The 13,150-nt window shown below is 43.2% G+C and overlaps 1 protein-coding gene across 9 annotated transcripts in view; it reads right to left on the bottom strand.

Annotated features, from left to right (window-relative positions):
- The window catches only part of LOC137369878 (UDP-N-acetylglucosamine transporter TMEM241 homolog), a 207,712-nt gene that overhangs the window by 168,217 nt on the left and 26,345 nt on the right, over nucleotides 1–13,150 (bottom strand). For 8 of the 9 annotated variants that reach the window (XR_010975033.1, XR_010975032.1, XR_010975034.1 and 5 more), the window contains 3 exons: nucleotides 10,953–10,978; nucleotides 9,735–9,786; nucleotides 75–98 (listed from right to left, as the gene is read on the bottom strand). Coding sequence is in view for 5 of the 9 variants with exons in the window: in XM_068031547.1 (XP_067887648.1) it covers nucleotides 75–98; nucleotides 9,735–9,786; nucleotides 10,953–10,978 (102 nt within the window). In the remaining 4 variants the exon portion in view is untranslated. The remainder of the gene's footprint in view (nucleotides 1–74; nucleotides 99–9,734; nucleotides 9,787–10,952; nucleotides 10,979–13,150) is intronic. The other variant, XM_068031544.1, reaches the window with a different exon arrangement.

Here is a 13,150-nt window from a genome sequence, read left to right on the forward strand (position 1 = left end):
TACTTGTAACCACAAGTCAGTGATCTGAAGCCTGATACATTCCTAAAAGGTTCCAAATAAAGTTGATGTTTTACCTTATGCAGCAAGAACTTGTCACCCTAACCAGGATTAGGTTGGATGGTTTTCCAGTTTAATGTTTTTACAACATGAACAAAAAAAAAGATAAAATTGTGTTGAAACACCTGAAATCAGAACATTTGTTAACCCAATTTAATTTGGAACACGCTGGACTGACCTTATTCTAAATAATTAGATAAATCAAAAGAGATACGCTATTGGTGAGCAACTGCAACATACAGATCAACTGGTCTCAGATTCAAGTCAGTCAGTCAGTCAGTCAGTCAATCTCAGATGGTGGCAGTAGACACACCAAAGCTGTCCTCTGTGTCCCCAAGTTAGGGGTGGAAAAGAAAACTGGCCAAGCTTCTCACTCCCATCCAGGAACATTAGTCAGAGGCTTGGAAACAGGTCGTTCTCATACAGCAGGTGGGTTGCAGCACAGGAAGACATGCATTTAGAGCACTTGAATCTCCTATTATGCACAAATAATAAGCTATGGCATTCCAGAGGCTTGATTAGAATCATTTTGGCTTAAAAGGCTCCGGAATTAGTACTTTAGTGCCTGGGCTTGCTGTGGCCTGAAGTAACACGGCACTGCTTCTTTAATGTAACTGCCCACACAATGTGTGCTCCTGGTCTCAGCTGAGATTAATATGGGGCAGGGAGGAGGGGGGGAGGAGACAAGAATAGGATCGGTGTCAGAAATCAGTTTGACTCTAAAATGAAATTAATTCAGACAGCATGGAAATTAACATGAATTCATTACCAACTGGGCTTAACTTTTCCTAATTCTGCTCCTGTTTGCATTTCATTCAAGTTGGTTCGTTCAAGGAGATTGTCTCCTACTGGGATATCATTGTTAATGAGGTTTGGTGCCAATTTGTGCATTAATTTTCATCTCCCTAAAATACAGAGTACTAAGAGATACGGGTGCTTAACCCTTCCAGTGCTGGAAATGAGTTTATTCTTCCAGGTGTGCTGGATCCTGGGAGCAGAGCTTGCCAATGATCAGCTGATACATCACCTCGGGAGTTTTAGTTATCAGTAAAACCTCTTCCAGGTCACGCGAGAACTTCTCAAATCTTTAATGCTGTGTTTTTAAAGCATTCCTTTCTGTATTTTTCTAACGAATAAAAAAAAAAATTGATTCCACTTCCTTAAATAGATAGTGGAAGCACAGATGCAAAAAATAAAATACATCATTGGGGATGAAGGGGAGAAAAAGTTTGAAAAGATAGCAGAGCTTCACAGCAAAAGGTCAAATTAAAGTCAGCAAAATAAAAAGTAGGGCAAAGAGTCAGTTGGGGAAGGAATGAGGGAGTAAGCTAAATTAGTGATGCAAATATTTAATCGTTTTTTAAAAAAGGTTGCTTTCAATCCGAAAGGTTAATGTTACTGAAATAAAGTCACTCAGATGGTGGCAACAAAGTAGCTTTAATCATCATCAAATCAGCAATCCTCCATGTCAAGGATGATTCTTCCTATGGGTTTGCAGATGGCTTATGAGCCCCATCTTAGCTTTGCAGGCTCTCCCACAATGAGGATATTGGTTATCCCCGGTAGAAGTAGTAACCGATTGTGGGCTCGAGCAGCTTGCCCTCGCACTTCCGGTCTCTCTCAGTAGCTGCTCTTGTTGATTGGAAGGTGTTGACACCATCTTTGATGATGGATCGCCATTTTTTGGTTGTGAGTGGACATCTGCTTCCCATGTGTTAATGTTAATAGGGCAGACCCTCATGGAGGCTTTGAGATGGTCTTTGAAACGTTTCCTTTGGCCCATGTGAACAGGCTCCCTGGTGTTACACTCCTGCGAAGTGCAGTGATTGAAAATACAGAACGCACCCTGAAGGGTTATAAAAATGGGCTTTTCTTTTAAAAGTGAACAACATGCTAAAACATGGCCACCGAAGGTTAAAAGACTTGGCTTTGTATATTCAAATTGTCTGGCAAAGACAAAAGAATACATTCAAAATGAAGGGGTGTCAATTGCACCCATCCTAAATTGCATGGGCTTTTCTGAAACAAAGGCGGCGTGAGGTAGCACATCCTGGGCCATTGTGGTCACCGCAGGGAGGGAGATCTACATCTGCTAACAGAAGCAAGATGCAAGACCATTTTGACCTTAAAAGTAGCTCTCTGGAGAGAGAGAAAAAGAATCAGGACAAACAGCCTGTCCAGCTGAGAGCTGGGAGAAAATCCAGCAAGCCAAGGAAGGTGTTCTGCTGTAAATGCCACATTTTTAACTTGTACAGCAGTGAACTGGAAGTGTTCCTCTGTCTTCAAATTGAACTTTCAACCGAAAGAGAAATCTACAAACACCTCAGGCCTGCAATCAACGAGAACTTGGCTTCTGAGAGAAATCAACAGGTTTACCGTGAACCCCAAAACCCTACCTCACTTGAAAACCACTTTACCCCTTTTCCTCACCATCTGTCTCTTCGTGTGTGTGTGTGTGTGTGTGTGTGTGTGTGTGTGTGTGTGTGTGTGTGTGTGTGTGTGTCCGCGCGCAAGAGGATGTGAGAGTGGATGGGGTAGCAACAATTTTGGGATAAGGCATATTGCTCAATAATTAATCAATCTTCGGTTTTAAATCTGCATGAAAACCTGTCATTGTCTGTTTATTTGACAAATGAAACACAAAGGGGTTAAACTCCAATAACAAAAACACTTGTTGCAGTCAGGTGGGAGCTGAATAGTGGGAACCACCCACACCCCTCACCATGTGGCCGTAACACTGGCGTAGCTCCAAGTATAGCACCTGTTTGGGCAGTATTGAGTTGGGCATACTGATGACATGTCCCTTCCATCTCAGCTGATGTGAGATTATCATGGCCTCTATTCTTGGATATCTATGTTTTTGAGGACACTCTTGTTGTCCTCCCATTTGATCCGCAAGATCCTTCTAAGACAGCGTTGGTGTTGTTGTTCTAGGGCCTTGATATGGTGTCTATAAGTTTCCCAAGCTTCAGCACTGTACAGAAGCGTGGGGAAAACCACTGCCCGATATAGAGTGTTGATGAGGTTAATGCTGTTGATGTGGTGTACATGGATTTCCAAAAGGCATTTGAAAAAGTGCCACATAACAGGCTTGTCAGCAAAATTAGAGCCCATGGAATAAAAGGGACCCATAGCAGCACGGATACAAAATTGGCTGAGTAACAGGAAACACAGAGAGAATAGTTGTGAATGGCTGTTTTTTGAACTGGAGGAAGTGGACTTCCCCAGGGGTCAGTGTTAGGACCCCTCTTTTTCTCAAAATATATTGACCTATGCTTGAGTGTACAAGACACAATTTCAAAATTTGCAGATGACACAAAACTTGGAAGTATTGTGAACCGTCAGGAGGATTATGGTAGACTTCAAGAGGACATAGACAGGCTGACGGAATAGGTGCACAAGTGGCAGATGAAATTTAATGCAGAGAAGTGTGAAGTGATTTGTTTTGGTAGGAAGAACAAGGAGAGGCAATATAAATTAAAGGGTACAATTGTAAAAGGGGTACAGGAGCAGAGGGACCTGGAGTTATATGTGCACAAATCATTGAAGGTTGCAGGGCTGGTTTCTATAAATAAGTTTGAAAATGACACACTCCAAACACAAACAAGAATCTTAAACAAAGCCAATTTCATAGGTACGAGGGGAGAGCCGGCTAAGGTTGATTGGTTAGTTAACGCCATACCTTTCAGTCTATTTAAACAGTGGGAAACATTTAAAGAAACAATTCAAAATGTTGAACAAAAATATATTCCATTGAAAAACAAAAACTCAGCCAGAAAGACCCATCTGTGGCTTACGAAGGAGATTAAAGATAGTATCAAAGAAGAGGCTTATAATCCTCTAAAAAATAGTAGCAAGTCTGAGGATTGGGAATGTTTTAGAACATTACAGCGCAGTACAGGCCCTTCGACCCTCGATGTTGCGCCGACCATCTGACCTACACTATTCTATTTTCATCCATATGTCTATCCAATGACCACTTAAATGCCCTTAAAGTTGGCGAGTCTACTACTGTTGCAGGCAGGGCGTTCCACGCCCCTACTACTCTCTGCGTAAAGAAACTACCTCTGACATCTGTCCTATATCTTTCACCCCTCAACTTAAAGCTATGTCCCCTCGTGTTTGCCATCATCATCCGAGGAAAAAGACTCTCACTATCCACCCTATCTAACCCTCTGATTATCTTGTATGTCTCTATTAAGTCACCTCTCCTCCTCTCTAACGAAAACAACCCCAAGTCCCTCAGGCTTTCCTCGTAAGACCTTCCCTCCATACCAGGCAACATCCTAGTAAATCTCCTCTGCACCCTTTCCAAAGCTTCCACATCCTTCCTATAATGCGGTGACCAGAACTGCACGCAATACTCAAGGTGCGGCCTCACCAGAGTTTTGTACAGCTGCATCATGACCTCGTGGCTCCGAAACTCGATCCCCCTACTAATAAAAGCTAACACACCATATGCCTTCTTAACAGCCCTATTAACCTGGGTAGCAACTTTCAGGGATTTATGTACCTGGACACCAAGATCTCTCTGCTCATCTACACTACCAAGAATCTTCCCATTAGCCCAGTACTCTGCATTGCTGTTACTCCTTCCAAAGTGAATCACCTCACACTTCTCCGCATTAAACTCCATTTGCCATCTCTCAGCCCAGCTCTGCAGCCTATCTATGTCCCTCTGTACCCTACAACATCCTTCGACACTATCCACAACTCCACCGACCTTCGTGTCATCCGCAAATTTACAAACCCACCCTCATCCAGGTCATTTATAAAAATGACAAACAGCAGTGGCCCCAAAACAGAACCTTGCAGTACACCACTAGTAACTAAACTCCAGGATGAACATTTGCCATCAACCACCACCCTCTGTCTTCTTTCAGCTAGCCAATTTCTGATCCAAAGCTCTAAATCACCTTCAACCCCATACTTCCGTATTTTCTGCAATAGCCTACCGTGGGGAACCTTATCAAACACCTTACTGAAATCCATATACACCACATCCACGGCTTTACCCTCATCCACCTGTTTGGTCACCTTCTCGAAAAACTCAATAAGGTTTGTGAGGCACGACCTACCTTTCACAAAACCGTGCTGACTATCGCAAATGAACTTATTCTTTTCAAGATGATTATAAATCCTATCTCTTATAACCTTTTCCAACATTTTACCCACAACCGAAGTAAGGCTCACAGGTCTATAATTACCAGGGCTGTCTCTACTCCCCTTCTTGAACAAGGGGACAACATTTGCTATCCTCCAGTCTTCCGGCACTACTCCTGTCGACAATGACGACATAAAGATCAACAACAACGGCTCTGCAATCTCCTCCCTGGCTTCCCAGAGAATCCTAGGATAAATCCCATCTGGCCCAGGGGACTTATCTATTTTCACACTTTCCAAAATTGCTAACACCTCCTCCTTGTGAATCTCAATCCCATCTAGCCTAGTAAGCTGTATCTCAGTAATCTCCTCGACAACATTTTCTTTCTCTACTGTAAATACTGACGAAAAATATTCATTTAACGCTTCCCCTACCTCCTCTGATTCCGCACACAACTTCCCACTACTATCCTTGATTGGCCCTGTTCTAACTCTTATCATTCTTTTATTCCTGATATACCTAGAGAAAGCCTTAGGGTTTTCTTTGATCCTATCCGCCAATGACTTCTCGTGTCCTCTCCTTGCTCTTCTTAGCCCTCCCTTTAGATCCTTCCTGGCTAGCTTGTAACTCTCAAGCGCCCTAACTGAGCCTTCACGTCTCATCCTAACATAAGCCGCCCTCTTCCTCTTGACAAGCGCTTCAACTTCTTTAGTAAACCACGGCTCCCTCGCTCGACAACTTCCTCCCTGCCTGACAGGTACATACTTATCAAGGACACGCATTAGCTGCTCCTTGAATAAGCTCCACATTTCGTTTGTGCCCATCCCCTGCAGTTTCCTTCCCCATCCTACACATCCTAAATCTTGCCTAATCGCGTCATAATTTCCTTTCCCCCAGCTATAATTCTTTCCCTGCGGTATATACCTGTCCCTGCCCATCGCTAAGGTAAACCTAACCGAATTGTGATCACTATCGCCAAAGTGCTCACCTACATCTAAATCGAACACCTGGCCGGGTTCATTACCCAGTACCAAATCCAATGTGGCATCGCCCCTGGTTGGCCTGTCTACATACTGTGTCAGAAAACCCTCCTGCACACACTGGACAAAAACAGACCCATCTAAAGTACTCGAACTATAGTATTTCCAGTCAATATTTGGAAAGTTAAAGTCCCCCATAACCACTACCCTGTTACTCTCGCTCCTGTCGAGAATCATCTTCGCTATCCTTTCCTCTACATCTCTGGAACTATTCGGAGGTCTATAGAAAACTCCCAACAGGGTGACCTCTCCTCTCCTGTTTCTAACCTCGGCCCATACTACCTCAGTAGACGAGTCCTCAAACGTCCTTTCTGCCGCTATAATACTTTCCTTGATTAACAATGCCACACCCCCCCCTCTTTTACCCTCTTCTCTGTTCTTACTGAAACATCTAAATCCCGGAACCTGCAACATCCATTCCTGCCCCTGCTCTACCCATGTCTCTGAAATGGCCACAACATCAGGATCCCAGGTACCAACCCATGCTGCAAGCTCACCCACCTTATTCCGGATGCTCCTGGCGTTGAAGTAGACACACTTTAAACCAAGTTCTTGCTTGCCAGTGCCCTCTTGCGTCCCTGTAACCTTATCCCCTACCTCACTACTCTCAACAGCCTGTACACTGGAACTACAATTTAGGTTCCCATTCCCCTGCTGATTTAGTTTAAAAACCAAAGGGCCACCAAAAAGTTGATAAGGGGGAAAAAAAATAGGAGAGTAAACTAGTCAGGAATATAAACGCAAATTGCAAGAGCTTTTACAAGTATATAAAAATGAAGAGAATAGCTAAAGTAAATGAAGAAGCAGAGTCAGGAGAAATTATCATGGGGAATGAGGAAATGGCAGAGACATAGACACAAAATATTTGTTCAGTTTTCACAGTAGAAGACACAAGTTACATACCAGAAATAGAGGGTAACCTAGGGGTTAAAAAGAGTGAGGAAAGTAAGGTAATTCATATCAGCCGACAAAAAGTACTGGAGAACTCAAAGGACTAAAATCCAACAAATCCCAACAAGACCTGATGGCCTACATCCTAGGGTTCTAAAAGAGATAGTTGCAGAGTTAGTGGATGAGCTGCTCATGATTGTCCAAAATTCCCTAGATTCTGAAACAGTCCCAAAATATTGGAAGTTAGCAAATGTAACACCGCTATTCAAAAGAGGAGGGAAGAGAGAAAACAGGGAACTACAGACCAGTTAGCCTGACATCAGTTGTTGGGAAAGTGCTGGAATCTATTGTGATGTTATTATCACACCTTGGGAGAGCCTTTGCTGCAAATAAGATTGAGAATAGTGTTGGTGCAATGACAGCCCCCCACCCCCACCCCCGGTTGACACCCGTTTTGATAGGGAAGAAGTCTGTGGTGGAGCCATTGCATTGTACCGATACTTGGTTATCGTCATATAGGAGACGGACAACATTTGTGAACTTAGCTAGGCATCCATATCGCTGAAGCACCTTCCAAAGGGCAGTTCAATTCTTCAAGTCGAAGGCTTTTGTGAGATCAAAGGAAGCCATATACAAAGGGGTGTTCTGATCTCTGCACTTGTCCCGAAGTTGGCATGCGGTGGAGATCATGTCGGTTGTTTCTCTGGCAGGTTGGAAGCTGCACTAGGACTCTGGAAGGACCTCCTCTGCAGTTGGTGATAGGCGATTAAGAAGTAACCTAGCTAAGATTTTGCTAACAGTTGAGAGCTATGCTATACTCCTGAAGCTGCTACTGTTCGACTTGTCTCCTTTCTTGAAGATTGTGGTCATCAAGGCATCTCCAAGATCATTTGAAATTTCTTCATTCTGCCAGAGTTTCACAAATAGGGCATGTATCGGAGAGATCAGTATGTCTCCTCTATGTTTCAGTACTTCCATAGGGATATTGTCAAGACCAGATGCTTGGTTGTTCTTCATCTGCTTGACAGCAGTTATCACTTTGAGTGTTGGATCATCGTCTATATCACCTCTGATTGTATGTTGTGGGCATTCTCCAGCAGGTGCATGTCCACCGTGGCGTTCTGGTTGAGTAGTTCTACAGAGTGCTCCTTCCAGCAGGTAGTGATACTGTCCATGTCTTGGAGGAGAGTCTTGTTATCTTTGGATCTGACTGGTGTTGGTCCATGGTGCTCCAGCAGTGCTGTTGCCGTGGGGGGACCCGTCCCCGAGCCATGGAGTGCCCCTCCCTGGGAAGCCGCAAGAGTTTACTTGGTGGTCTCCCTAAGCAGCAGCTGGCTCTCCAGACAAGGGAAAATGCCCGCGGGGTGGGAAGTGGCCTTAATTAGGCCCTTAAGTGGCTCAATTGGTTATCCAGTGGGCAGCCAACCACTCAGGTGCCCATCTCAGGCAATATGCAGGAAGACGTTGGTCTCTCCTCCCCTGCCATATTGCCAGCCCTCCCACCTCCCAGACCAACCCCAATGGGGCAGAAAGTTCAGCCCAGAGTTAATGTTTGTGGTCTGTGACCTTTCATCAGTTCTAACAACTCGGTTTCTCTCTCCACAGATGCTGCCCAACCTGCTGAGTATTTCCAGCATTTTCAGTTTATATTTATTCTAGGTTAGAAAGTACTGTCCTATATATAATTTCAGAAACTAAGAAACTTAACTTTGCTGCATCTGCCAACTGGTGAAGTTCAAAGGAGAACTTTAGATTTTTCTGCTCTTTTAACCCCTGAAGCCTGAGCCCAGCAATTAATAAAAGGAAAAACGTAATTAGACCCCAACACTTAAACTAAATTTATAACAGCAATGTGCATGATAAAGAATCATGCTGTGGCATACAGACATTACTTATCCTGATAGAATTTTTTCTCAAATTAAATAGATTTGGGATGGGAATAGTAACGCAATTGACTGCAATAAATCCCTATTTATTCAGTCCCGTAAACCAGATACTCAACAAGAAAGGTTTTTTTGGATTTGTTGGAGAAAAAGAAAATCATCTTTTGACAGTTATTTGATAAAGCACAGGTATAAATGTAATTCAAAGTGTTTTCACAAGTATTATTACATTGCAGCACAGCTCAAAGCACATCAGTAAATGTTCACAGTCTGTGAACATGATTTATGAGGCACAATACATTATATGAGAACTTATATGGGCGGCACAGTGGCGCAGTGGTTAGCACCGCAGCCTCACAGCTCCAGCGACCCGGGTTCAATTCTGGGTACTGCCTGTGTGGAGTTTGCAAGTTCTCCCTGTGTCTGCGTGGGTTTCCTCCGGGTGCTCCGGTTTCCTCCCACATGCCAAAGACTTGCAGGTTGATAGGTAAATTGGCCATTATAAATTGCCCCTAGTATAGGTAGGTGGTAGGGAAATATAGGGACAGGTGGGGATGTGGTAGGAATATGGGATTAGTGTAGGATTAGTATAAATGGGTCGTTGATGGTCGGCACAGACTCGGTGGGCCGAAGGGCCTGTTTCAGTGCTGTATCTCTAAAATAAAATTAAAAAAATTATTCCCCCTGTACATTTGAATAGCAACATTTAAACATGGTGACTGAGGCAAACAGTGCATAAGACAGAGGCCACTCGCTTACCTGAGGGTCATTCAATGGCAAACTGACAGCAGCTATGAGAACCAACACCACACTGGATGGAATGGGTCAAAGAGAAGAAATTAGTAAGCTCTAAATGTGGTTATACCTCGTACCACTGAGACCAGGAGCTAATAATTCTTTAGCAATAGAATTTTGTATGATTTTTGTTGTATAGGTAAGCAGTTAAAAGATTTGTAGTCGTGTTGGGTTGCTTCCCCAATATAAGCCATATGGTCCATCAAACCTGATCTGCCATTGTTACCCATGGCAGGTTTTGAAAAACGTGTACATGCTAATTCCCTACCCTTTTTACCGAAACACTTACTTTGACGCAAGTCTATATCTCCTTCGTCAACCTCAATTGCTCTGCATCTGTCTCCTGCTGTGGTAGCTCACTCCAGATCCTCAAAATAGTCTGATAGAAATTTCTGTTGATTTACTTTTAACTGCCTTAACCTGCACTCCTGAAAGTACTGACTCTTGCTATGGTGCAGTCCATGTCCATCAAGCAATCCTCCAAGTATCTGGCTTTGGTGAGTTCACACAAGCCTGGACAATGACAGTTGGTATGATTGTACTGTGCCAGGTATTAGATCAAGGCCCCAAACTATATTCACCTATCTACAGGTACACAAATCTTCCAGCAAGGGTCACTGAGCAATAATCAGAAGTGGGAACCCTGGTGATATTTTCTTTCTCGTTGTCCAGTGGCAGTCATGACAACAGCACTGGGGTGAATTGTAGCCCCCATCCCTTGAAGCCGAGATCAGCTATCACAGCACAAATCAAGGATTGCACTCTCACGTCCCTGGCTGTGTAGTTCAGCAGCATACCAGGTAATGACTTCTGAATGAAATCTTGATCAAATTAAATTTCAACAAATATTTTGTTAAGCATTGTGTAAAGAATTTGGATGGTTACCTTAGAAGTTTGTTTTTAAAAAGCACAAGGCTGCTCCCATAGTTTAACTGCTGGTTCCAAAATCCCTTTGGTGATCAATTCAAGATTTTATGATTTGAAAGTGCATCTGGAGGTCGGCTAGTTAGTTTTACCTCACTGCTTCTGACATTTTCCTAGGTTTACTCAGGTTTTAAACTATACCACTCTCCAAAACAGTTCAACATTCAGCAAAAACTCACTGACTGGCAATCCTAATCTCTAACATTTGGCAGATGTGCAGAAAGGCAAGATATATACAATGGTACTGAACAGGCTTACCTGAGGAATTTAGTCAAAGAATATTTCTGTGCAAAAGAAAATAAAAAGATGATTTGTAATCACAATTAAAAGCTATAGTGTGTCAGTAGTCAACATTTTTTTTGTTTAGTAAGCACAAAATCAACATTTAAGATGGTAAATGCACAAAGGTGAAACATAGAAATTACAAGACAGTACGAGAACATCTGGCCTATCAAGCCAGTGGTGGTACTGGCTCTACAGTGATTTACTCTAATTTTCCAAATATTGTTTAAACAGTTTTCTTCATGTTATTTGATCCCCACTTGAATATCATAATTCACTGTTTCAAAAGCAACTGGTTGTAATGCATTCCATATTTCAATAACCCTTTGTGAGAAACATTTTTTCTAACCTCCCAATATGGCATTATATGACATTTGGTGTTCACCAAGGCAAGGAGGGTTAGTACAGAAGGCAGTATTGTTCCACAGTTTGGATTTGGTGTCACAATTAAGCAACTCCAGGTGAGGTGAAGTTTCTTCCGCACAATGCAACATGTCCTGACTTCATCCACAGAGCAGCACCAACTTTTACAACAGAGCAACACTTCGATTTGCCATCCTTATGACTCCTGCGAGGAACAAGTGCTAATTCAATCCTGGATTCTGCATTTTTTTATGCTGTGGACTTGTGCTTACCATAGATTAGATTGAGGTTGCCTCATTTTACTTTGAACCCTAAAAGTCCTTAGTGAGAGAAGATGCTTAGCAAACAAGTTGCAACAGATTCAAAAACCATGTCCCAGAAGTAAAAGTTGAACATTATAACCATATCATTGCATTCATTTTCTATTGCCCATTTTAAAAGTGTACAATTGTTATTGGCATGTGGATGAAGCTGATAAGAGAACATTTAATGCCCTTCTCCAGCTACTCCAAAGATGGCAGTTGTGGTGGGCCCCTTTGAACCACTACTGTCCTTATGATTATAGTGCTCCCACAAAAGATATTAAATAGGAAATTCCAGGTTTTTGACCCAATAACAGTGAAGAAATTATGTTATATTTCCAACATAAAGTGGAGGTGATGGCGTTCCCATTATATTGCTGCCACTGTCCTTTTTGGGGAGGCTGTGAAATGCTGTTGAGCTAAGCTTGGTGAACAGCTGCAGTGTGTCCTGTAGTGCATGTTGCAGCCACAGTGCGCTAGTGGTGGAGGGGATATCAAACTCAGTGACAGGGCTGGCAATCATCCAGTGACTGCTTTGTTCTGGACAGTGTAAAGTTTCTTAAGTGTTGTTGCAGCTATACTCATTCAGGTAAGTGGTGAATATCAATCACATTCTTAACTTGAGCCTTGCAGACTGTGTAGAAGCATTGAGCGCTAGAAGGTGACTCCCTCGCTGCAGAGCATCCAGGCTTGGTCCTGCTCGTGTATCTCAGTGTTGATATGGCTATTCCAATTAACATTCTGGGCAATGGTGACCGCAGGATATTGTTGATGAGTGATTCAGTGATGGTGGTCATAGAGTCATACAGCACTGAAACTGGCCCTTCGGCCCACTGAGTCTGTGCTGACCAACAACCACCCATTTATACTAATCCTACATTAATCCCATATTCCCTACCACATCCCCACCATTCTCCTACCACCTACCTACACGAGGGGCAATTTACAATGGCCAATTTGCCTATCAACCTGCAAGTCTTTGGCTGTGGGAGGAAACCGGAGCACCCGGCGAAAACCCACGCGGTCACAGGGGGAACTTGCAAAGTCCGCACAGGCAGTACCCAGAACTGAACCCGGGTGGCTGGAGCTGTGAGGCTGCGGTGCTAACCACTGCGCCGCCCCATTGAAAGTGTCATTGAAGTTCAAGCAGAGGTGGTTTGGCTTTTTCTCGTTGGAAATGGTTATTACCTGGTACTTCTGTTGTGAATGTTACCAGTCACTAGACAACCCAAGCTGTATATTGTTGGCTGGCGTAGGGTGGCTTGGGCTTCTTCCTTACTGGAGCAGTTCTGAACAGAGTTGAACACTGTGGAATGATCAGTGAATAGTCCAACTTCTCACCTTGACAGTAGGAAGGGTCAGACCTGACCACCCCTCATATCCCAACATCTTTTCTGAGGCACACATTAATCATACTGTTCAATTTATCCTTTAAATTTTAACTTTCTCCAGAGAAATGCCTCATCTCAGCGCCTTTAGGGTCCTTACTGATTATCATAGCTTAGAAAT

This window comes from Heterodontus francisci, chromosome 5, assembly GCF_036365525.1.
Source record: "Heterodontus francisci isolate sHetFra1 chromosome 5, sHetFra1.hap1, whole genome shotgun sequence".
Classification (NCBI taxonomy): Eukaryota; Metazoa; Chordata; class Chondrichthyes; order Heterodontiformes; family Heterodontidae; genus Heterodontus; species Heterodontus francisci.